Source organism: Paramormyrops kingsleyae, chromosome 20 (assembly GCF_048594095.1).
Source record: "Paramormyrops kingsleyae isolate MSU_618 chromosome 20, PKINGS_0.4, whole genome shotgun sequence".
Lineage (NCBI taxonomy): Eukaryota > Metazoa > Chordata > Actinopteri > Osteoglossiformes > Mormyridae > Paramormyrops > Paramormyrops kingsleyae.
This window is the reverse complement of record NC_132816.1, coordinates 22,665,815-22,691,980: the sequence shown is the minus strand read 5'-3', so window position 1 is coordinate 22,691,980 and position 26,166 is coordinate 22,665,815. Positions and strand designations below refer to the sequence as shown.

Here is a 26,166-nt window from a genome sequence, read left to right as displayed (position 1 = left end):
TCTGCTCAAGCTCTCAGACAAACAAATAGTATTATTAAACAGAATTAATAAAAACATAAAATTAATATCATCCCAACCCTATGGTGCTTCATACAATTTTAACAATTTGTAATGTTGTTTTCATAATTAGCTGGAAAACAAAGCATTTAATTTCATACACTGTTGCTCAGGGTTCAATAAGTATGCGCATATCTGTCTATATAAATAACGTGTTGATACCGCAAGCGAAGCGGGAACACATTTCCACTCAGGAAGGAGGCTTTTTCTGTAGCTACAGCAGGCCCAGCGCCTTCGGGTCTAACGACAGCACATCCTTTTTGCGAAGCGCTATCTGTCACACGAGCGGCGCGCGGGAGGTGCTGACTCTGCATGGTCTCAGTAGATGCGCTTTGATATTCTTTACTGCTCCAAAACAATCTGCAAATTCTATGAAATGAGCTCAGAACACTGGAGAGGTGAAGCATGCATGAGGTTTTGGGTAAAGCCGTGTTTACACTCTGTGGCGTTTACCTTTACAGCGCCCCCCCGCAGGGCTGCTTAACATGCAAACACGTAAGACACTGTTTGGGTGTCAACACCTTCAGCGTCCTGTGTTAATTACTGCTTATTTATCTTTAAAACAAGCCATTGGTCTTGCTTTGGCAGCTCGTCTCTGGGATAGATCCCTGCGGGGGGGTACGTGGACAGGTCCTGCAGACTGTAACTGTAAAGTGACACGGGGTGGGAGCGGACAGGGCCCGGAAAGAGCCGGAAATCCGAGACGTGCTTTTGAAAATAATCAGCATTTGTAATTTATTTATGGCTTGTTTATACGACGCAAAGCAACGGTGGAGCTTATTTCATGGTTTTCATCTATCTGTTTAAAAACTGCTGACAAAGTAAACAGATGAGGCCAATTTAATTTTCAGAGGCAGAAAAAGTAACTTGTATCTGCAAAAAAAAACTACCATTGTACAAAACTGTAATGTAATAAAGTTTTTAAGAGACGTAAACATAAAGTGAGTACCACTAAGATAAATTTGGCATGCAGTTTAATTGCTTTGGAGAAGGTGGACACGTTATAGAATGGCTAAATGCTTAAAGCTTCCACTTAGGTGAACCATAGTGTGGAAATGGTCCCCATAAGAGGGGGAGCATCACCTGGAGAACCCAAGAAGCTTAAAGGTTCATTAAAAGATTAAGAATAAGCCCTCAAAGTTGACAGTCATGGGACAAGTTTGGGAGATAAATGTAGATCAACAGCTATAAGCAAATGCTGCTGTTGACAACGGCAAACATTAGCAGAAGTGCTAATTATCTCTGTGTAGTGCGTGGCGGCTGGTTAATGATGTGTGCTTCCAGCAGACAGAGTATCACAGCTGCTTGTGGTTCCATGGAAATTAACCAGAGTAGGTAAACAAGGAAATTTACCGAACGCAGGAACGCTATTTACAGCAAGAAGAAAAGGCTGGAGTCCAGCCCAGTGGACCGTGAGGGACCTGCTTTTTGTCCAATCGTATTTCATGAGACAAACCTCTTTCCAGTCATGTTTCACCGTGGCTCTTCATCACGGTAATTTTCAAGATAACATGGTATAGGGGAGTGCTTCTCTCTCTGCAGAGCCCCGAGAGGGTTACCCTGCCTAGGAAGCCAGGGGCATTGCGGTTCAGGACAGGCTCAAAACCCAACTGCTGAAAAAGCAGCATCTGTCCCCTTAGCAGCTCTGGGCGCTAGTGGCCAGGCCCTTCCTCTGGGTGCCCTCCATGACGGGGCTGGAAGCCGCCAGAAACTGCCCCCTCCCCCCCACTCACCTCCACCTCTCAGAAAAAAATTTTACGGAGTGAAAAAGCATTTTTCTGTTTTTTCTCACAGTAAACTCCATTCTGCTCCAGCCCAAGCAATCTGATTTTAAATAACTCACTGTCAAAATACAGCATGTTATTAATTCGGTAGAGGCAGGGCCTCTCGAGGAAGCTGGGACCTGCAAACTAGCTGCTCTCACGCGGTGAAGCACTAAATCCAGCACTGACACCTGGTCTCAGCTCCAGCCCTGCGGTGTCCAAGTCTGTCCTGGCTGTAGTCAAACACATCCGACAGTCCAAATCTATCAGGACCGTGGTTTTACATCTCTGGGGACCACACTACCTTCCATTTGTGCCATACATACAGACCACCTTGTCTACAATCTCTGTCTATATCTATGGAGACCACACTGCCTTACCTTTGCCCCAGACATACAGACCACCCTGTCCACAGTCTCTGTCTATATCTGTGGGGACCACACTGCATTTACTTTTCCCATATACACAGACCACCCTGTCTAGAGTCTCTATATCAATGGAGACCACACTGCCTTCCCTTTGTGGCATACACACGGTCCACCCTCTCAGTCTCTCTACATAGCTATGTACTGCACTCATCTCATGTTTGCTGTAAATATACTTCATCCATCTACGTTATTGTTGTGCAGATCTGTGTAGACCACACTGTCGTCACATATTTAATTACACTCACTACACACAGCTCTAAAAAGCACCCCATCCATTTAGTACATGTGTTTGGAAGGCCTGATAGGTTTCTGTGATTTTTCATTCAGCAGAACTGTTCTCTTGAGAAGCGTGGCATGGAACACGGCTTTTAAAAGCGCCTCAAACGGCTTTTAATTAAATAGGTGCCATACGTGAAAAGAAAGCTCACAACATTATCACCGCTTTTTCGATCATTAATCCTGGAAGAAATGCAGAAATGAAGCTTCTGGACTTAAATGCCCGTTTGGTGGTTTCGTCCCTCAGTCTCACAGAGGTGCCCTTGGTCTCACGTGGCTGCCGGTCCGGGATGCGCAGAGGGGTTAGGGGATGGGAGAGGCAGTTTCTGGTGTGTGAGGCGTGGAGTTTTTTTAAAATTGACTTTCAATCCCACCAATTGATAGAGGTGGTGATCAGCAGATTAAGTGCCACAGATCAACTATGATCCAGTGTGACCTTGTACTGTCGGTGGCACGTTCGCGAAGGTGCGTGAGAGTGCCGGGTGTGCGTATGGGCACAGGTGTGCATGACTCACTCAGGCAGCGGTTGTCTGTGAAAAACGATGTGAATCTGTCGCACTCCTCCTTGCTGTTCCCGCTGCTGCTGCAGTCGCACCAAGGAGACACGCTGAGATGTGACAATCGCAGGTAGTTGGGCGTCATCGCTGTACCTGGGGGGGCACAGAGAGGCATGAGGGCTGCCGCATCGTGGTGAGCTAAGAGGACAATCTGAGCCCCAAGTGGCAGGAGCCTTAGGAGCTGATGGGTCTGAGATGGCATGGAGAGAGCGGCGCTGGCTTGGGTATCGGGCTGGGGGGCTGTGCGACTCACCGATGAGGCCGGAGTAGGAGAGCAGGCAGTCTCCGTAGTTCTCCTTCAAGCACCCGGACAGCGAACGTGGCTCCGGCTGGCAGTTGGCAAAGAAGTCAGCGAGCCGCGACCTGCAGGAGAAATGCGGACAGCGGCCGTCTTCAGCTTGGCCCCAGGCGTGAGGTGCTGGCGCTGCCAGGAACCCCGCCAGGCGTGTCCCCGCCCTGAACTGTGGCTGCCGCCCGGCGGGCGTATCGCCGCCCAGAACTGTGGCTCCCGTCCGCCAGTCGTGTCCCCGCCCTGAACTGTGGCTGCCGCCCGCCGGGCGTGTCCCCGCCCTGAACTGTGGCTCCCGCCCGCCGGGCGTATCGCCGCCCAGAACTGTGGCTCCCGTCCGCCAGTCGTGTCCCCGCCCTGAACTGTGGCTCCCGCCCGCCGGGCGTGTCCCCGCCCAGAACTGTGGCTGCCGCCCGGCAGGCGTATCGCCGCCCTGAACTGTGGCTCCCACCCACCAAGCAGCTAATTAGACAGAGACTTCATCAGGAGGACGCCGCCGCTCGCCTGCCCGCCCTCCGGTCCACCCGCCCGGCAACTGGTACTGTCCTACCTGTACATACACACTGATACTGTCCTACCTGTACATACACACTGATACTGTCCTACCTGTACATACACACTGGTACTGTCCTACCTGTACATACACACTGATACTGTCCTACCTGTACATACACACTGATACTGTCCTACCTGTACTAACTTGTCATGTATAATAGTCTGCCCTGCAAGTATTGCACTAACTGTATACTGTATATGTGTATTAGTAAGGCTGCAGTTCCCAGCATGAATGGCACACTGTCCTCCGCCAGTGCCTACCTGCAGATGTAGTTGCTCTTGCAGCTTTCCTGCAGTGACAGGCAGTTGGGCTTCTCGCGGTCCTCGTAGGAGCACACGGGCACGATGGTCTGGCGGCGTCGTTCAAGGCAGGCCGACTGGGGCGCACTCGGGCACGGGCAGAACAGCATGCTGTAGCTGTACTTGGGCGGCACCTTGTCGAAGAACTGGCGCAGGGCCTTGTGGCACTTGCGCCGGTTGCACACCTCGGCGGTGGAGACGCGGGTGGTGCAGGGGCTGATGTAGGCCGAGCGGTACTTCTTGCAGGTGTCGTTCAGGTTGCAAGCCTTGGCTGCATTCAGGCAGTTGTTCTCCTTGGTCACGGCCGGCTCGCCTGTTGGGGGAGGGGGGTAAGAGCGTCATCCCCTGGTGTAACAGACACCAGCCTCACGTTCGGGGCTCTGCTGACACAGTGCTGCCCCCCCCCCCCCCCCAGCACTGACTCACGGTCACACTCTCTAAGAAGTTGTCTTCAAAAGCGCTCTGCTGATCATATCAAAGCCTCCATTGTTAGCTGCTCTGATGAGCCCAAAGTTCGCCTCTCTGACCGCTGATGTCACATCGCTGGTGTAGGGAGCCGAGCTCCCAGGACCAGGACTGTAAGGGCTCCAGGGCTGACTGGCACCAAAGCATCATGGGTATTTCTGCCCTGAAGGTAAGTGCTCTTTCTGAAAGGTCAAGCTCCTGTGAGCCAACATCCCCAGCAGCCGGTGAAGGTCAGAAAGTGGTCTTATGGGGGGGGGGGGGGAACTGACATTTGCAGGATCTGGGACGTGTTCATTCCATGTTTCCAGGCACAAATAAACAAGAATGCATGCCTGTGTGTCTGTCTGTGGGACACGAACAGGGACTGAGAGACGGACACAGGGAAAGGGACAGAGAGATGGACACAGGGAAAGGGACAGAGAGATGGACACAGGGAAAGGGACAGAGAGATGGACACAGGGAAAGGGACAGAGTGTGACAGAAGAGACATGGCTCCAAACTGGCAGACAGACAGATGATCATGGACCTACGGATATGAATAGCTGTCCAACAGCTGCACACCCCCTGGAGGGTAAGCAGGAGGGTGGGGGCATCGCTGTGTAACTATGGTTTCCAAACACGGGGAGGTCAGGGCAAAAAAGCCCTTATTAACATCAGGAGAGGGATTCTGGGTAAATTCTTACAAAGGATGCAGTCTTTACACTTTACGAAGCATTAATGACAGGATGCAGAGTTCCCTTAATTCCATAATTGCTCTTTGTTCTTGTTGAGCCACTGTAATTAAGAATCCAAAGCAGAGTATTTCTCCATCTAACCCATATATTTTACTTTTCCTTGATTATGTCTCATACATAGGATAGGGCACATATTGCTAATAGGGATTTTTACAAGGCCAATTGACTGAGAGTGCTGGGAGTTCAGCACTGGGCAATGCAGTGCGAGCGTACCAACCACTGCAGTGAGACTGCCATCTTTTAAACAATCACCGCAGAGAGACTGCCATCTGTTAAGCAATCACCGCAGAGAGACTGCTATCTGTTAACCAATCACCGAAGATAGACTGCCATCTGTTAACCAATCACCGAAGAGAAACTGTCATCTGTTAACCAGTCACCACAGAGAGATTGATATGAGTCTATCAATCACAGCAATCACTGACGTCCATGTTCACAAGTATGTAGGAATGACTGACAAACGTGTTATCAAACCGCTTCAAAGACAAAACCCTTTTCTCAGAATCATACTCTTTTCTAGGTGTTACAAGGTGCACATACACATTATCACTGGCCCCCACCCATCAGCCCCGTATCGCACCCTGTTACACGTACACATTATCACTGGCCCCCACCCGTCAGCCCCGTATCGCACCCTGTTACACGTACACATTATCACTGGCCCCCACCCGTCAGCCCCGTATCGCACCCTGTGACACGTACACATTATCACTGGCCCCCACCCGTCAGCCCCGTATCGCACCCTGTTACACGTACACATTATCACTGGCCCCCACCCGTCAGCCCCGTATCTCACACTGTTACACGTACACATTATCACTGGCCCCCACCCGTCAGCCCCGTATCGCACCCTGTGACACGTACACATTATCACTGGCCCCCACCCGTCAGCCCCGTATCGCACCCTGTTACACGTACACATTATCACTGGCCCCCACCCGTCAGCCCCGTATCGCACCCTGTTACACGTACACATTATCACTGGCCCCCACCCGTCAGCCCCGTATCGCACCCTGTGACACGTACACATTATCACTGGCCCCCACCCGTCAGCCCCGTATCGCACCCTGTTACACGTACACATTATCACTGGCCCCCACCCGTCAGCCCCGTATCGCACCCTGTTACACGTACACATTATCACTGGCCCCCACCCGTCAGCCCCGTATCGCACCCTGTTACACGTACACATTATCACTGGCCCCCACCCGTCAGCCCCGTATCGCACCCTGTGACACGTACACATTATCACTGGCCCCCACCCGTCAGCCCCGTATCGCACCCTGTTACACGTACACATTATCACTGGCCCCCACCCGTCAGCCCCGTATCGCACCCTGTTACACGTACACATTATCACTGGCCCCCACCCGTCAGCCCCGTATCGCACCCTGTTACACGTACACATTATCACTGGCCCCCACCCGTCAGCCCCGTATCGCACCCTGTTACACGTACACATTATCACTGGCCCCCACCCGTCAGCCCCGTATCGCACCCTGTTACACGTACACATTATCACTGGCCCCCACCCGTCAGCCCCGTATCGCACCCTGTTACACGTACACATTATCACTGGCCCCCACCCGTCAGCCCCGTATCGCACCCTGTTACACGTACACATTATCACTGGCCCCCACCCGTCAGCCCCGTATCGCACCCTGTTACACGTACACATTATCACTGGCCCCCACCCGTCAGCCCCGTATCGCACCCTGTTACACGTACACATTATCACTGGCCCCCACCCGTCAGCCCCGTATCGCACCCTGTTACACGTACACATTATCACTGGCCCCCACCCGTCAGCCCCGTATCGCACCCTGTTACACGTACACATTATCACTGCCCCCCCCCCCCCACCACTTAGCCTTGTATCACACCTTGTAACATGTACGCATTATCATTGCCCCCCCACAGGTCAGCCCTGTACCAGTGTTGTAACGCACCATGTTACGCGTACACATTATAGACTTCCCCCGACCCAGCAGTGCTGTAACGCACCATGTGACATGTACACATTATAGACTGCCCCCGACCCAGCAGTGCTGTAACGCACCATGTTACGCATACACATTATAGACTACCCCCGACCCAGCAGTGCTGTAACGCACCATGTGACATGTACACATTATAGACTGCCCCTGACCCAGCAGTGCTGTAATGCACCATGTGACATGTACACATTATAGACTGCCCCCGACCCAGCAGTGCTGTAATGCACCATGTGACATGTACACATTATAGACTGCCCCCGACCCAGCAGTGCTGTAATGCACCATGTGACATGTACACATTATAGACTGCCCCCCACCCAGCAGTGCTGTAACGCACCATGTGACATGTACACATTATAGACTGCCCCCGACCCAGCAGTGCTGTAACGCACCATGTGACATGTACACATTATAGACTGCCCCCGACCCAGCAGTGCTGTAACGCACCATGTGACATGTACACATTATAGACTGCCCCCGACCCAGCAGTGCTGTAACGCACCATGTGACATGTACACATTATAGACTGCCCCCAACCCAGCAGTGCTGTAACGCACCATGTGACATGTACACATTATAGACTGCCCCCGACCCAGCAGTGCTGTAATGCACCATGTGACATGTACACATTATAGACTGCCCCCAACCCAGCAGTGCTGTAATGCACCATGTGACATGTACACATTATAGACTGCCCCCGACCCAGCAGTGCTGTAATGCACCATGTGACATGTACACATTATAGACTGCCCCCAACCCAGCAGTGCTGTAATGCACCATGTGACATGTACACATTATAGACTGCCCCCGACCCAGCAGTGTTGTAACGCACCATGTTACGCGTACACATTATAGACTGCCCCCAACCCAGCAGTGCTGTAACGCACCATGTGACATGTACACATTATCATTACCCCCCCATCAGTCAGCCACATACCGCACCCTGCTGCTTACCTCTGCGATGGTATCGGTTACTGTATTAAGTAAGCACACCATTTGCAGCAGGACTGCAGTGCGGCGGAAAACAACAGCAAAAGCATTAGAGAAATTCAGAGTGGCTGTTCGGTGTAGACATAAAGGGTGGGCTGATGTGTGTGTGGTGTGTGTGAGCATGTTTGTGTCTGTGTGCAGGGTGTTTTTGCTTGTGCAGAATGTGTGTGTGCTCATGTTTTGTATTTACCACACTGTGGGGATGAAATGTCCCCATATTGCGGTAAAACCTATTACTTTTTAGATTCTGGGGATGTTTTTCAGGTCTCCACAAAAGGTCTCAGTTTTATAAATGTCTAACAATGCAATTAAAAAACGAAACATGCCAAAAGTCTTGTATTTTGGCATAAGCTTACTTATGGATTAGGGTTAAGATTAGGGTTATGATAGTTAGGATTAGGGTTATGATAGTTAGGATTAGGGTTATGCCCATAGAAATGAATGGAGAGTCCCCACAAAGACAGGAATATATGAACTGTATGTGTGTGTGTGTTTGTGTGCATGCACCTTCGTGTGTGTGCATATGCAAGTGTGAGTGTGTAAATGTGTGTGTGTGTGTGTATATGCGAGTGTGAGTCTGTGTGCGTGTGTGTAAATGTGTGTGTGTGTGTGTATATGCGAGTGTGAGTCTGTGTGCGTGTGTGTAAATGTGTGTGTATATGCGAGTGTGAGTCTGTGCGTGTGTGTGTAAATGTGTGTGTGTGTATATGCGAGTGTGAATCTGTGTGTGTGTGTGAATGTGTGTGCGTGGTCCTAAATGGCCACTCCACAGGGCTTTAAAACGCCTCCCCCTATATTGCTTTTGGTTGACAAACAACCAGGGCGTGGGAAGGTTATCTGGTGTCCAGACCTGGGACTGAACCTGTGATGGAGGCAGAAAGCTGAGGGGGGACCCCTGGGACAGGGGTCTCCCTCCCTCTGCCCCCCCCCCCAACAGCTGCCCCTCCAAAAGATGCCACATGGCCTTGCAGCAAATCGGATCAGCTGGGGCCATGACCCCTATAATTGATTACCACCGGTGTGTGCTTCCTCCGCGGGCAGTGTCCAAGCGCTTCCTCCAGGGGGCGGTGTCCGGGCGATTCCTCCGGGGCACAGTGTCTGAGCATCCATTGGGGTGAAGCGCCACCCCGAGCCCGCTGGTATAAGCCACTGTGGACGATGGGGGAACACGCTGTCACTCATTTTCCAGAGGAAATGAAAAACCGAGGCCTGTCTGGAATGAGAGCCACTGCCGCTGTCGCCCCTCCCACAGCGAGCTCTCTGCCTTGATGTCCTGGGGGTGGCTCAGACAGCCACTGCCGCTGTCGCCCCTCCCACAGCGAGCTCTCTGCTTTGATGTCCTGGGGGTGGCTCAGACAGCCACTGCCGCTGTCGCCCCTCCCACCGCGAGCTCTCTGCCTTGATGTCCTGGGGGTGGCTCAGACAGCCACTGCCGCTGTCGCCCCTCCCACGGCGAGCTCTCTGCCTTGATGTCCTGGGGGTGGCTCAGACAGCCACTGCCGCTGTCGCCCCTCCCACGGCGAGCTCTCTGCCTTGATGTCCTGGGGGTGGCTCAGACAGCCACTGCCGCTGTCGCCCCTCCCACGGCGAGCTCTCTGCCTTGATGTCCTGGGGGTGGCTCAGACAGCCACTGCCGCTGTCGCCCCTCCCACGGCGAGCTCTCTGCCTTGATGTCCTGGGGGTGGCTCAGACAGCCACTGCCGCTGTCGCCCCTCCCACGGCGAGCTCTCTGCCTTGATGTCCTGGGGGTGGCTCAGACAGCCACTGCCGCTGTCGCCCCTCCCACGGCGAGCTCTCTGCCTTGATGTCCTGGGGGTGGCTCAGACAGCCACTGCCGCTGTCGCCCCTCCCACGGCGAGCTCTCTGCCTTGATGTCCTGGGGGTGGCTCAGACAGCCACTGCCGCTGTCGCCCCTCCCACGGCGAGCTCTCTGCCTTGATGTCCTGGGGGTGGCTCAGACAGCCACTGCCGCTGACGCCCCTCCCACGGCGAGCTCTCTGCCTTGATGTCCTGGGGGTGGCTCAGACAGCCACTGCCGCTGCCGCTGCCGCCCCTCCCACGGCGAGCTCTCTGCCTTGATGTCCTGGGGGTGGCTCAGACAGCCACTGCCGCTGTCGCCCCTCCCACGGCGAGCTCTCTGCCTTGATGTCCTGGGGGTGGCTCAGACAGCCACTGCCGCTGTCGCCCCTCCCACGGCGAGCTCTCTGCCTTGATGTCCTGGGGGTGGCTCAGACAGCCACTGCCGCTGTCGCCCCTCCCACGGCGAGCTCTCTGCCTTGATGTCCTGGGGGTGGCTCAGACAGCCACTGCCGCTGTCGCCCCTCCCACGGCGAGCTCTCTGCCTTGATGTCCTGGGGGTGGCTCAGACAGCCACTGCCGCTGTCGCCCCTCCCACGGCGAGCTCTCTGCCTTGATGTCCTGGGGGTGGCTCAGACAGCCACTGCCGCTGACGCCCCTCCCACGGCGAGCTCTCTGCCTTGATGTCCTGGGGGTGGCTCAGACAGCCACTGCCGCTGCCGCCCCTCCCACAGCGAGCTCTCTGCCTTGATGTCCTGGGGGTGGCTCAGACAGCCACTGCCGCTGTCGCCCCTCCCACGGCGAGCTCTCTGCCTTGATGTCCTGGGGGTGGCTCAGACAGCCAGCCAGCACTGCAGTCTCTGGTTTTGGGGGGCGGGGTGTGACAAAGTGCTCGTGTTCTGACACAGCCCTTAGGACGGTTTGTACAGACGACTCTTGCACGGGGATGTGATAGTTTCCACTTCTGTGCAGGCAGGATAACAGCCTTGTGAGAGGGAGGGCCTGCTAGCCTGGCTGAATGCACATCATGGGATGTTTCCCCACCGAACAGGGCCCAGGCGACAGACACATAAATGCGGTACATAAAAATGAAACACTACCTCATATAAAAGGACACCTCCTCCGGGTGCCTGCGTGACAGCACCAGGGTCAGGAATCCTCTCTGCATCACAATAATGGCATCTGGAATCCTCACTGGATCACAATAATGGCATCAGGAATCTTCACTGGATCACAATGACGGCATCAGCAATCCTCACTGGATCACAATGATGGCATCAGGAATCTTCACTGGATCACAATGACGGCATCAGCAATCCTCACTGGATTACAATAAAGGCATCAGGAATCCTCTCTGCATCACAATGATGGCATCAGGAATCCTCTCTGCATCACAATGATGGCATCAGGAATCCTCTCTGCATCACAATGACAACATCAGGAATCCTCTCTACATCCCAATGACGGCATCATCAATCCTCACTGGATCACAATAAAGGCATCAGGAATTCTCTCTGCATCCCAATGACAGCATCAGGAATACTCTCTGCATCACAATGACGACATCAGGAATCCTCACTGGATCACAATACTGGCATCAGGAATCCTCTCTGCATCACAATGACGGCATCAGGAATCCTCTCTGCATCACAATGACGGCATCAGGAATCCTCTCTGCATCACAATGACGGCATCAGGAATCCTCTCTGCATCACAATGACGGCATCAGGAATACTCTCTGCATCACAATGACGACATCAGGAATCCTCACTGGATCACAATACTGGCATCAGGAATCCTCTCTGCATCACAATGACGGCATCAGGAATCCTCTCTGCATCACAATGACGGCATCAGGAATCCTCTCTGCATCACAATGACGGCATCAGGAATCCTGTCTGCATCACAGTGAAGACATCAGGAATCCTCTCTGCATCACAATGATGGCATCAGGAATTCTCACTGGATCACAATACTGGCATCAGGAATCCTCACTGGATCACAGTTATGAGGTCAGGAACCTTCTCTGGATCACAGTTATGAGGACAGGAACCTTCTCTGGATCACAGTTATGAGGACAGGAACCTTCTCTGGATCACAGTTAAGGGGTCAGGAACCTTCTCTGGATCACAGTTAAGGGGTCAGGAACCTTTGCTGGATCACAGTAATGAGGTCAGGAATCATCTCTGGATCTCAGTAGCGGCATCAGGAATTGTCTCTGGATCACAGTAAGAATCTTCTGTGGATATCATTGCCTCTGGGTGTCTGTATTGTGTCATGTTAGCTAGTGAAGTCATCATCTGATGTGATTGTGCTGACTGTCAACACTGAACACCATTTTCGACTCCTAGCTCCAAACTGACTGAAAGATTTAAAAAATCTGTCATTCTGCTATTCGGTTAAAATACCAATTGAAGGTGACTAATGAAAGCAATGCTTAACTGTGAATTTTTGACACCTGATTGTGGGCTATTAACATCGCTACAAGTCTAACAGGGCATGCGTTCTTGTCACAGTGCCTTCAATAAATTTCTTCACCTTGTGTTCTTTCATGTGGGATGAATTTCTTTCATATCTCATAATTCACTGCAGCGTAACTACATCACGGTGGTCCCCTTGATCACCAGGTACTGGTATGTTCCCGGTTTCTGGGCTTCTACAAGTCTTACTGGGGTGGTATGAAGCCCTCAGCTAGTGAATGGGCCCAGAGCTAGACTAGTGCAGGAATGAAGGAGATAAGCAGCAGGGAATCAGCTGTGAGTGAGGCGTTTGGGATTCTTGCCGTGGTTTACAGTGGGATTGATGCAGTGTCCGTGGAATAGCATTTGGAATGAGACTTGGCAGTGTCCTCGCCCTGGATTTCATATCTGTGCAGTGCTTGTCCCTGGGGGCTGTGTGTGAGGGTGTGCTTTTGGAGTCTTTGATCACTGGCCAGAAGAACAACAACAGGCCCTCAAACATCTGATCAGCAATGAGCTTGGAGTCGCTGAGGAGTAGGGGAATCCTGCTCAGGGCTTTAGCTCATCACTTACTGTGTTATTTACCAGCATTCCTCTGTGATTATTCCAGTATAACATGAACCAGATCCATGGTTTTACATTATGCACATATTAACTCTTTGGCATGAATATGAATCTGACAGATGATCATCCCATTTTTGTAACGTTTCGCCATTAGGTGATTCATTCATGGGACCTTCGACATAAAGTGACCTAACATTTGAAAATAATTATGGCAGAATAATGGAGCCTGCAAAGCAGGTGTGTGAAAGCCCCCGTGCGTCAAAAACGCAGAAATGGCGCGATGCTCTGTGACTCTGGAGGAGCGAGAGTGCTCTAATTCCCTGTGATCCCGCAAAAGTAAGATAGCGGGTATCTCTCTTCCTGGGCCTGTTTGCATGCTGTTCCTTTTATTTATTCCATTAAAAAAAGACAACATTCAGACAGAAAATTAATTCCGTTCCCCATTCACTTTGAACTGCGGCCAGCACGCAAACATCTTTCTTTCTCATAAATTTCCAAAGTATTCCGGCATTAATTACACACAATAGAATAAGCACAGCTCTATGTCAGTGAATAATGAATGTCCTCTTGGGCTCACGGCTAATTAAGCAGGTGTGTACTGCAATCCCTGGACCTGACACGGCCCTTTTAAAAAGGGAACATGGGTTAAAATGCATCCCATTATGTATAAAGTATATATCTGCTGATATCATTTGTCTGCGATTTTATGGGATGCAGTAAGACTTTATAACCTAGGTATTTGGAGCATCCTTTCCTGGGGAAATGCTCTAACGACACACATGTATGTTTTTATAAACCCATTTTTAGCAAAGAAAGAAAAACATTTTTTTTGTCTCACTCTATGTATCAGTGCTGCTATCTGTCAGGCTGAGTCTGCATGTCAGTGCTGCTGTCTGTTGGGCCATGAGTCAATGTGTCAGTGCTGCTATCTGTCAGGCTGTGAGTCTGCATGTCAGTGCTGCTGTCTGTTGGGCCATGAGTCAATGTATCAGTGCTGCTATCTGTCAGGCTGTGAGTCTGCATGTCAGTGCTGCTGTCTGTTGGGCCATGAGTGCGCATCAGTGCTGCTATCTGTCAGGCCATGCGTCAATGTGTCAGTGCTGCTGTCTGTTGGGCCATGAGTCAATGTGTCAGTGCTGCGGCCTGTTGGGTCATGAGTGCGCATCAGTGCTGCTATCTGTCAGGCCGTGAGTCTCTGTGTCAGTGCTGCTGTCTATTAGGCCATGCGTCAATGTGTCAGTGCTGCTGTCTATCAGGCCATGCGTCAATGTGTCAGTGCTACTGTCTATCAGCCCATGAGTCTCTGCATCAGTGCTGCTGTCTGACAGGCTATGAGTCTGTGAGTGAGTGCTGCTGTCTATCGGGGTGTGAGTCTGCATGTCAGTGGTGCTGTCCGTCAGGCCATGAGTCCTTTTCCAGCTGTACCATGCATTTCATCAGAGCATGTGTGCATGTATGTTTGTTGTGTTGCTCCAGCTGTGACAGTCTGATCACCCCGTACTGCACAGAGCATAGATGAGTGAATACTTCTCTGTGGGGTTGAGCTCTATTTGATCCCGCAGAGAGGACATGAGCAGGATGACTCTGAAGGTAATCTTGTGTCGATAGACTGCAGCGCCCTGTGCCTGACCCCCTGTCTGTGCTTGTCAGCTGATTGACTCACTGCCTCGTTTCACTGATCCAAAGCCATGACCAATGACAGCCAACAGTACTGAGAGTCTGCTAGATTTTAAAATAGTTCACATGGTCAAGGACACGGATGAACTATTGTTCTGGTGAGATAAACCAATGGGCACTGCTTCAAACAGTCAAGGACACGACCAAACTATCGTCATAGTGCAATATACCAATGGGCACTGCTTCCAGCCAAGGACGTGACCAAACTATCATCCTAGTGCGATATACCAATAGGCACTGCTTCACACAGCCAATGACACGACCAACTATCGTCCTAGTGCAATATACCAATGGGCACTGCTTCACACAGCCAAGGACACGACCGAACTATCGTCCTAGTGCGATATACCAATAGGCACTGATTCACACAGCCACGGACACGATCAAACTATCGTCCTAACGTGATAAACCAATGGACACTGTTTCACACAGCCAAGGACACGACCGAACTATCATCCTAGTACAATATACCAATGGACACTGCTTCACACAGCCACAGACATGACCGAACTATCATCCTAGTGCGATATACCAATGGACACTGCTTCACACAGCCACAGACATGACCGAACTATCATCCTAGTGCGATATACCAATAGGCACTGCTTCACACAGCCACAGACATGACCGAACTATCATCCTAGTGCGATATACCAATGGACACTGCTTCACACAGCCACAGACATGACCGAACTATCATCCTAGTACAATATACCAATAGGCACTGCTTCACACAGCCACAGACATGATCAAACTATCATCCTAACGTGATACACCAATGGACACTGCTTCACACAGCCACAGACAAGATCAAACTATCGTCCTAACGTGATAAACCAATGGACACTGCTTCACACAGCCACAGACAAGATCAAACTATCGTCCTAACGTGATAAACCAATGGACACTGTTTCACACAGCCAAGGACACGACCGAACTATCGTCCTAGTGCGATAAACTGATGAACACTGCTTCCCACAGTCAAGGACACGGCTGAACTATCATCCTAGTGCGACATACCAATAGGCACTGATTCACACAGCCACGGACACGACCAACTATCGTCCTAGTGCAATATACCAATGGGCACTGCTTCACACAGCCAAGGACACGACCGAACTATCGTCCTAACGTGATAAACCAATGGACACTGTTTCACACAGCCAAGGACACGACCAACTATCGTCCTAGTGCGATATACCAATAGGCACTGATTCACACAGCCACGGACACGATCAAACTATCGTCCTAACGTGATAAACCAATGGACACTGTTTCACACAGCCAAGGACACGACCGAACTATCATCCTAGTACAATATACCAATAGGCACTGCTTCACACAGCCACAGACAAGATCAAACTATCGTCCTAACGTGATAAACCAATGGACACTGCTTCACACAGCCACAGACATGACCGAACTATCGTCCTAGTGCGATATACCAATAGGCACTGCTTCACACAGCCACAGACAAGATCAAACTATCGTCCTAACGTGATAAACCAATGGACACTGTTTCACACAGCCAAGGACACGACCGAACTATCGTCCTAGTGCGATATACCAATGGGCACTGCTTCACACAGCCACGGACACGACCAAACTATCGTCCTAACGTGATAAACCAATGGACACTGTTTCACACAGCCAAGGACATGACCGAACTATCGTCCTAACGTGATAAACCAATGGACACTACTTCACACAGTCAATGACATGGCTAAACTATCGTTCTAGAGCAATAAACCAAAGGGCACTGCTTCACAGTCAAGGACACGGCCGAACTATCGTCCTAGTGCGATAAACCGATGAACACTGCTTCCCACAGTCAAGGACACGGCTGAACTATCATCCTAGTGTGATATACCAATGGGAACTGCTTCACACTGTGAATGACATGGCTAAACTATTGTTCTTTGTAAACCAAAGGGTACTGATTCACAGTCAAGGACACAGCAGAACAATTGTCCTAGTGTGATAAACCAATGGGTAATGCTTCACAATGCAGTGGCTTCATGAATAAGAATATGGACATGGATTTTCAGGTGTGAATCTGGTGGGTCTGTGGTTGTGGCCTGGTGGCATCATGCAAATGGCTTTATGTGTGAATCTGGTGGGTATAAGGGTGTGACTCGGGTCAGTTTGTAGGTGTAACCTGCTTGTCTTGTGGGTGTGGCTTGTAATGACACAGGATAAAGATGATGACTGTGAAACCTTGTCTACATCATAATGACATGATGGTATCCTGCCTGTGGTCCATCTCCATGGTGCTTAGGCTGCTTTTGTTTCATCCTCCGTGCAGAGTTGGGTCCCCAGGGGCCTCAAATCCAAACAATGGGTAAGTAGTCAGGCCCCTGATGCAGTGACGATAGACCCTATTTAGGATATTAGGGCTCTGTTTCTTCCTATAAACAGTATCAATATCTCACTGGTGTCAAATTGCATCCCCCCTCCCCCCCAGGGTATGTTGATTATTGTAAACGTCAGGACTGTGCTTTTGTTAAAGTGTGTGTGTGTGTATGGTGTTTGTGCTGTACTTGGAAGTGCATGGGGATGTTGTATATGCGTGAGTGCATTTGTCAGCATGTTTGTGCATCTTTGTTTGTGTGTGAGTGTGTGTGTGTGTCTGTTTGTTTCAAAGAGTTTCCTCAGAGCCATTAACCACAGCAGAGTGACTGGTGTGAAATTCATAAAGTGCTGGGTGATACATTAGCCCTTAATCCTTGGAAAAATCGATGCTTAATAACCCCTAAGAATGTAGGTGTGCTGTTCTGCTGGGCTGCCAGTGCAGTCCCTTACCTCAAGGAGTTCAATTCGTGCACATTAGCGTCGTAAAATACGAGCCTGAATTACAGCGGCCTGAGGACTGCTGCATATCGGGGAGGGCAGAGCTGCTGAGTCTTCTTGGTAATGACGGTATGGACCTAGCTGGAGCCTGCTTTTGGGGACTGAATCAGCCACAAGGACCGATCCACTCAACTAATGTCCCGAGTCCCCAGTCAATCTCCTACTCTGCCTCCTGCGAGCGACATCACTCTGGCCACAGACTCCTTTTTGCACGCTGAACTTCATGGACGGGGGAAATACAGAGCTCCAGATTTCAGCTTTCAGTTAAGGTCAGGACCCCAGCTCCCAGGTTAAGGTCAGGACCCCAGCTCCCAGGTTAAGGTCAGGACCCCAGCTCCCAGGTTAAGGTCAGGACCCCAGCTCCCTCTGGGATTAAGCATTTACAGTATCCAGTGTTGCACTGTGGCCGGTATTCCACAAAAGGCCTTGTGGCCACTGTTGTAGATAAGTTCGACTGTCCGATGTGGCGAGTGGTGGGAGCCTCCCATCCTCTGCAGAGCCACTGGAGTCTCCACTTTAATAACACACATAACTTGCACCAGGCAGAAAACACACTCCATCCCCCTGTCACCCCAAATGGCTCCCTGAAAAATCAATGCCCAATTTTGCTTTGGGAATCTCTCTGAAAAACTGTGTGTCTGTGTGTGTATGTTTGTAAGGTCAGGACTCCTGTCTGTTTGTCTGTCTGTGTCTATGCAGTGTTTGTTTGTCTATGCGGTGTTTGGTGTTCATTTTCCTATATGTGTGTTTGTATATCTATGCAGTGTTTGTTATCTTGTATTTGTGCTTGTTTTTGTATGTAGTGTTTGTTTTCCCATATGCATGTTTGTTTGTCTAACCAGTGTTGACTCGTAGTGCTTTGCATTTCTGTGTGAAATGCAATATGCAGACCTGAGAAAATACTGATTATCAATCAATCCATTGTGAATTTGTAGATTTGTTTCATGACAGACTTAGCATTAATGTGTTTGTTGTAATGACTAAACTCTCACTACACTATTACCATGCTATAATCATTATACTGTTAACAGGGACATAAGAACCAACTTCACAAATCCGACAGGATATGCTTCCAATGCCAAAAGTATCAGTTTCACAAACACAGTCCACCTGCTTCACACAGTAACAGCTTCACAAACACAGCTGACCCGATTGACATAGTAACAGCTTCACAACCACAGCTGACCTGTTTCACCAGGTAACAGCTTCAAAAACACAGCTGACCTGCCTCACACGGTAACAGCTTCACAAACACAGCTGACCTGCCTCACACTGTAACAGCTTCACAAACACAGCTGACCTGCCTCACACTGTAACAGCTTCACAAACACAGCTGACCTGCCTCACACAGTAACAGCTTCACAAACACAGCTGTTACTGTGTGAATCGGGTCAGCTGTGTTTGTGGAGCTGTTACTGTGTGAATCGGGTCAGCTGTGTTTGTGAAGCCGTTACTGTGTGAATCGGGTCAGCTGTGTTTGTGAAGCTGTTACTGTGTGAAGCAGGTCACGCGGATTTAGAGTAATATAAATACGGCTGCAACAAACACAGAGAATGCCAAACTTCGTATTTCAGTTCAGTGTGAACCAAAGTATACCAAAATACCATTTTGCTGGACAGCAGCATTTTCAGCTGATGAAAATAAAAACTAATATTTCCAATTTGGAATATATAGGTAATAATGTTGATCCAAAAACTGGAAATAGACGACCAAAGTGAATTTTGAAATCAATCTTACAATGAACGCTTAAAATTCACGAACAAAGAAAATTATTCCTCTGACTGAAAAAAAATCTGTTAGCACCAGTTCTCACTAAACAATAAAGTGACCACTGTAGTTTACTTCTGCAGTAGACAAAATGGTTTGGCATTAAATGGCAAGATGAATGGACCGTGAACTGCCAGAAAATGGATGTCCGAATTCAGGGGCTGCATCCTTCAAAGGACGTCTACAATATCATAGCCTTTGTAAGCTGTGTTCTTCAAAGGTTGAAAAGAAGACATTGTGAAATGGGATGGTCCAGCCTACAGATGATTTCCTATTTGCGTCACCAGCTGTTCCCATCTGTACCTTTGAGTCACAAAGTGCCACTCCGATTGGCTAGCTGAGACACACCTGCTTTACCTCTGCACAAAGAATCTTGGGATCTTGGGATGGAACCTTCATGACTCAGCAAAAGAGGGACACATTTCTAGACTGTATTTGAAAGAGCCGTTGAAATAGGACAGCCTTGTTGCACCACTGTGACGCATTCGGTGTTCAAATGCAGCCTTTGAAGGGTGCCCCTGAATTCGGACATAGCCAATGTGATGAAGTGCAGGCATGCACGAAAATGCATGCGCAGGTGTGAGATACAAATTGGGCAGGTAGCACTGATCGAGTAGGGACATGCTTAAAGGGGTTTTAGGAAACAGCACCAGCTGCTGAGTCTGACAGGCAGTTGAGTGTAAGACTGTGATTCTCAACCTTTTTTGCACCATGACCCAGTTTTTACCACGCCCGCAGAGTCCCCACACTGAATCAAGTATAAATTTACATTAACGCTATGATCAAGCACGCAGTGCACTCTGCAATTTACGTCAATCAATGCCTATCGCACAAATTTGATTGTATGTACCATTGAATTAAGCATCTGTGGTTTGGCTTCTTGGATTGGTTGAGTGTTCACTACTTTTGCACTAAACAGCTGCTGACCCAAGACCCATTTATATAAGTTGATTCTAGGATTGGGGCTGGGAAATCTGATCGTGGATCAGCATAAGAACTTGCTGATTTTAAAATGCTTATATTTCCAACTCTGCCGTTGCGACCATCTCAGAACTTACCGTCATCCAAATTTAGTTCACAACCCATGGGTTGAGAATCACTGGTATATAAGATGTGCAAATGTACAGGGTATGAGAACCACAAATTTTGATACTGTGCTATACGATGAAACCAGGATACTGCTGCACCTCTAGTAACTCCACACGGTAACAGCTTCACAAACACAGCTGACCTGCCTCACACGGTAACAGCTTCACAAACACAGCTGACCTGCCTCACACGGTAACAGCTTCACAAACACAGCTGACCTGCCTCACACAGTAACAGCTTCACAAACACAGCTGACCTGCCTCACACGGTAACAGCTTCACAAACACAGCTGACCTGCCTCACACACCCAACAGGACTAGCACTGAATCTTTTGCATGCAGACTATTTCCTTATATATCTTTTGTATGCAGACTCTCTCCTTATATAACTTGCATGATTTAGAGACACGTCTGTGTTTGTCTCGACTTTGTCACTGTAATGAAAGCTGTATCCATCTGGACTTTGTTCAGTGTCATAATTCTCTCTCCACTGCAGCCTGCCTGGCCACAGCTGGGGTTTCGCTACAGCTACTGCCGAGTGATGCCACCTATACAATGGAAACCCTGACCCCCCCCCCCCACCATGCTTTCTGAAATGGCGCGAGTCTACCTGTAAGTGCACAGAAATCACTCCACGTTGGCACGTGAACCTCTGCTGACAGTAATTGGCCCATCTGGTTTGAAGCCGAGCTGCTGTTGTCACAATTACGGGCCCTGGTGAGACGGGTGTGGGGCCCCGACTCTATGTGGCTCCACTGGGTCGCACTGATTTCTGGAAACAGTGCTTTTAGCGTGAACAGCCCAGGGCTCTGTAATCTCACTGCTCGCTCTCTGTAATCTCACTGCTCGCTCTCTGTAATCTCACTGCTCCTCATCCTCCATGCAGCTTCGTCCACACTGGACGTTTGTGGGCTTCAAATGCAGTTCCTCTGATCCAATTTACATCATACACGAACGACACACATCAGAACCATGTAGCCACTCCAGCTGGTGAGCAGCTCAATAGCCAGGAATTTGTAACACCTTCAGTAACATATAAACCAGGATACACATTTTAAATAAGAGGCACATAACTATATTCCAGCAATTAAAAAAAAACGTTATGTGTTCAGCTAACATATGTTCATTACGCATTCTGTAACAGAGTCTGGCCAAAGAGAGAGCGTGTGCGCACTACTGCGTAGTCATCAGTGTTCTGGGAGAAGCACGGCTTCAAAATCATTAAAAACAGAAGCTGATTGCTTTTCTAATATCACGTACATGTAGAGCCTCTGGTTGTGTGAGGAAACAAGGAAGTCTATTTAATTTCCACACAAAATATTAAGCCAAGAAATAACCGAAACAAAGAGCTTAACCCAGATATAAAAAGAAAAAACATTGAATTTCCGGACGCCGCCTCCGTCTGAACGAGCAAGACAATGCAAACAATTTTCTCATAACAGGCAAACGAGAGATTTTGTCCATCACTGCTGTTCTGCGTCTTTGTTCCGGACTTCAAAGAAGTAAATGTTAAGGACGTGGCGGGTTTAGTGGTGAGCATTTCACTGGGTGCATTCGCAGGCATCATTTCATCTTGCGGTTCCTTTTATATTAACTTCCACGATGACAAACAGTTTTCTTGGGGGCATTTCAGTTTTTAATTAATGTGAGAGCCCGTTTCCCAGAAGGCACCGGGCTGGTGCGCACTGGCTTCGGCTCTGCGAGGGGGAAGCAGACACTGCGCAGAACTTTCTGTCCTGACAGGATTAACCCGAAACACGACCGTGACCAATGAATCTGATGGAGCATCATAAACGTGAATGAATGTAAGACCTGACAGAAATCCTGAAGTGTGGTCGAACATCAAGAACACGACATTGGTTATGCTCCCAGGAATGTGAGGAGGCTGCAGCAAGAGCGTTGGGCCAGCGTTGAGCAGGCGGTCTACACAGGCTGGGGAGTCGGTGGCGTCCTCAGCGCTGCAGGCGACTGCTGTCCTCATCGGTGTGGATGCACACAGGGAGCCCGTTTCATCGCACATCGGTACAGCCGTGGCCAAAGACGCAAGCGGGTGTGCCCCGAATATGCAGCCAAAATTACCCCCTAAATCTCACTGTTTTCAGGGGGTAAAATAATCATCCCTCAAAAACGTCTAATTAAAATAATCACATTCAAAAATCATGCACTTGGCTACACTCTGCAGCTATTTTTAGCTTTCTCATTAAAAAACACAGCCCTGTAAAAAAGCAGTGAGAGGGGAGTGAAGGTATTCAAAATATCTAATTATCACATGTAAAGAGTTCAAGGTCCAATTAAAAAACTTAAACTAGCCATTTTCACAGCCTTCGCATAGCGAGTTAAAGCGAAAGTGGCGAGGTCTTCCCCAGGGTACAGTGTACAGTGGGGAGGGTCCGGCCAACACTGGAGCGGGGAGTGTTCCGCTTCAATCTCCCGTCCGCTTAAGGAAGCGGATATCTCACTCGGGAGCAGGATGGCTTGTCCCTTAAAGGTTTCTGGTTCGGTCCTGGGAATGGAATCCTGCTGTGCGTGTGGGTATCCTGGTGCTCGTTCTGCAGCAGAGCAGCGGCCGTGGGGGCCAATGAGCATGAGGTGAGGCTTCGTCCTTGAGGACCCGGTCATCAGGACTGGACAGATCGACATTCGTGAAAGCGGTAAAGAGCACATGTGGCTGTGCACGGAAGCAGGGCAGTAGATGTGGAAATTCTGACAAAGAACCAATTCCTCCATGACGCAAAGTGGCTGATGGTGCAGTGCAGTCATCTTCATTATTTCAGTAGTTGTGTCCTTACAGCTGGTGCTGATAATGTTGAATATTAATAGAGTTTAAATATCAACCAGGACTGACATATCAGACCATTGCCAACATCCTGATTTTTAACGAACGTCGTCCAGTACCGACAAGTTTACCGATATATCGTGCTTTTGGAGGAGACATCGCTCCAGGAGGGGTGGGGTGAGCGCGGAGACCATGACAGGGAGGGGACTTCCCATGGGACTGCAGGGCCTGTTAGCCGCCCCCCCACACCCCTTTCCTCGCATATGCTGTGGGAACACAGGGTCATCTTGTACCCCGATGGGGGTGAGGTGGGCTGTGGCCCATATTAATGTGGAGTGTAAGCCCAGCAGGGGACAGCAGGGTGTGGGGGGGGCCTTTGACAACATGCAACGGCTGCCGTAAGACTTGAATACCCACAAAGATAATAATTAGAGCTGCATGTGACTGTTAATGTCTGGTGGGGGAGGGGACTGACAGACATTTGTAAGCAACCACAGTGCACTGCATGATTCACTGACACTGTTCCCTGCTCCCTGTGTCACCCAAGATCCTCGTTCCCACGCCGGTGAAGGGGGTGGACCGGCATCGTCTAGCAAAGCCCGAGTGTTGGGGAGGTGCTGGTCGGCCCAGACACACTACGGTCCCACAGTTGAGCATCAGAGACATTGTGGTCCCGGTCAGGTTGGACACGCTGAGGTCCCAGTTGAGCCCCAGAGACGTTGTGGTCCCGGTCAGGTTGGACACGCTGAGGTCCCAGTTGAGCCCCAGAGACGTTGTGGTCCCGGTCAGGTTGGACACGCTGCGGTCCCAGTTCAGCCCCAGAGACGTTGTGGTCCCGGTCGGGTTGGACACGCTGAGGTCCCAGTTGAGCCCCAGAGACGTTGTGGTCCCGGTCGGGTTGGACACGCTGCGGTCCCAGTTGAGCCCCAGAGACGTTGTGGTCCCGGTCGGGTTGGACACGCTGCGGTCCCAGTTGAGCCCCAGAGACGTTGTGGTCCCGGTCGGGTTGGACACGCTGCGGTCTCAGTTGAGCCCCAGAGACGTTGTGGTCCCGGTCGGGTTGGACACGCTGCGGTCTCAGTTGAGCCCCAGAGACGTTGTGGTCCCGGTCGGGGTGGACATGCTGCGGTCCCAGTTGAGCCTCTGAGACGTTGTGGTCCCGGTTGGGTTGGACACGCTGCGGTCCCAGCTTTATTAGATACACCTGTTCAACTACTCGTTGAAGTAAATATCTAATCAGCCAATCATATGTCAGCAGTACAATGTATAAACTCATGCAGATGCAGGTCAGGAGCTTCAGTTAATGTTCACATCAAATATCAGAATGTGGAAGAAAGGGGATTTAAGTGACCATGGTTATTGGTGCCAGAAAGGCTGGTATGAGTATTTCAGAAACTGCTGATCTGCTGGGATTTTCACACACAGACGTCTCTGGGGTTCACAGAGAATGGCCGAAAAAGTAAAATCATCCAATGAGCCGCGGTTTTCTGGGTGAAAATGCCCTGTTGAGGGCGGAGGTGAGAGAAGACTGGCCAGACTGGTTTAAGCTGATAGGAAGGCAACTGTAACTTAAATAACCACTTGCTACAACCTGGGGGGGGGGTATATATTGGTATTTTCTATCAAGTGGGGAAAGCAAATTATTAAAACAGTGTGGTCAAAACTAAATGCAAATTCAGTGTTTTCTTCCCTGTTTGCAAATACACAGCTATAACCATTCAGTTCAGACATTTCCATCACTGCAAACAGAAGTCTCAAAATAAAGACAAAAATAAATTCTGCATATATTTGTGTTGCTGGAGATCGATAACGCAGCCCCTGGTAAACCCATTCACTCCACGATGTCTATCAACAACATTGTTCTTTTTGATCAGTTTATGACATCACTCTTAAACCAGAAGGATGCATGCTTATTAACAAAAAACTAAAATCTAAATCTAAAACCTATTTGGCAAATGGCTCTAAAAGCAGAAGCTGTCAACCATTGAAAGTGCACTTAATAACTGAAAAGCTCCTCACTTTAAGGAATTACAGTACTCTTCAACAAAATAAAACAAATATAGCTAATTATATTTTTAACCTGCGAACCGTCTGTCAAGGTTTTAAAATTAAATTAAACAAGTCACAGCAATTCCTCCCTTTTCCCCTCCATCAGCTTCTCTGTGAGACGCTGACTGAATGGTCTGATTTTAGCTGTGGATTCTGGGAGTCTGTGTAACGTCATGACAGAAGCTCTCGCTTTGTTTACAGCCAGGGAGGAATACTATTAGTTTCTATTTAAAATCTTTAATAGACCCCTAATTTTAACGCACAATAAAAGTATATCGATATAAAGAGTATTCTGTCATCCTGTATCTCGTTTTGAAAACATATTGATATACTGTAACAATTAGATGCACTGCCCATCCCTAGTAGCTGTGCTCCCGGTCAACTGCAGACTGAAAAGTGCCAAGAATCCACCTCCGTCACCAGTGTTTCCTTGCAAGCAGATGGATACAGCTTGAGCGTGGGAGACAGGGGAGGCACAGGAGTCATGGTGCAGATGTGGGAGACAGGAGGGGCAGGAGAAGTGGGTGGATCAGGAAGCACAGGAGACAAGGGAGGAGGCACAGGAGGCTTTGGGGGAGAAGGAGAATGTGCAGGAGGCTTATGGGAGAAGGAGGAGGTGTGAAAGGCTCAAGGGGAATGGGAGAGGATGCAGAAGGCTCAGGGGGAGTGGGAGGAGGCACAGGTGGCTCAGGGGGAGCAGGCAGAAGTGCAGGAGGTGCAGGGGAGTG

General features: G+C 49.8%; 1 protein-coding gene across 1 annotated transcript in view; it reads right to left on the bottom strand.

Annotated features, from left to right (window-relative positions):
- Positions 1-26,166, bottom strand: part of gfra1b (gdnf family receptor alpha 1b) — a 40,729-nt gene that overhangs the window by 5,726 nt on the left and 8,837 nt on the right. Inside the window, exons 4-6 of the mRNA XM_023797031.2 lie at positions 4,187-4,538; positions 3,335-3,444; positions 3,040-3,174 (exon numbers count right to left, since the gene is read on the bottom strand). Coding sequence (XP_023652799.1) covers positions 3,040-3,174; positions 3,335-3,444; positions 4,187-4,538 — 597 coding nt within the window. The remainder of the gene's footprint in view (positions 1-3,039; positions 3,175-3,334; positions 3,445-4,186; positions 4,539-26,166) is intronic.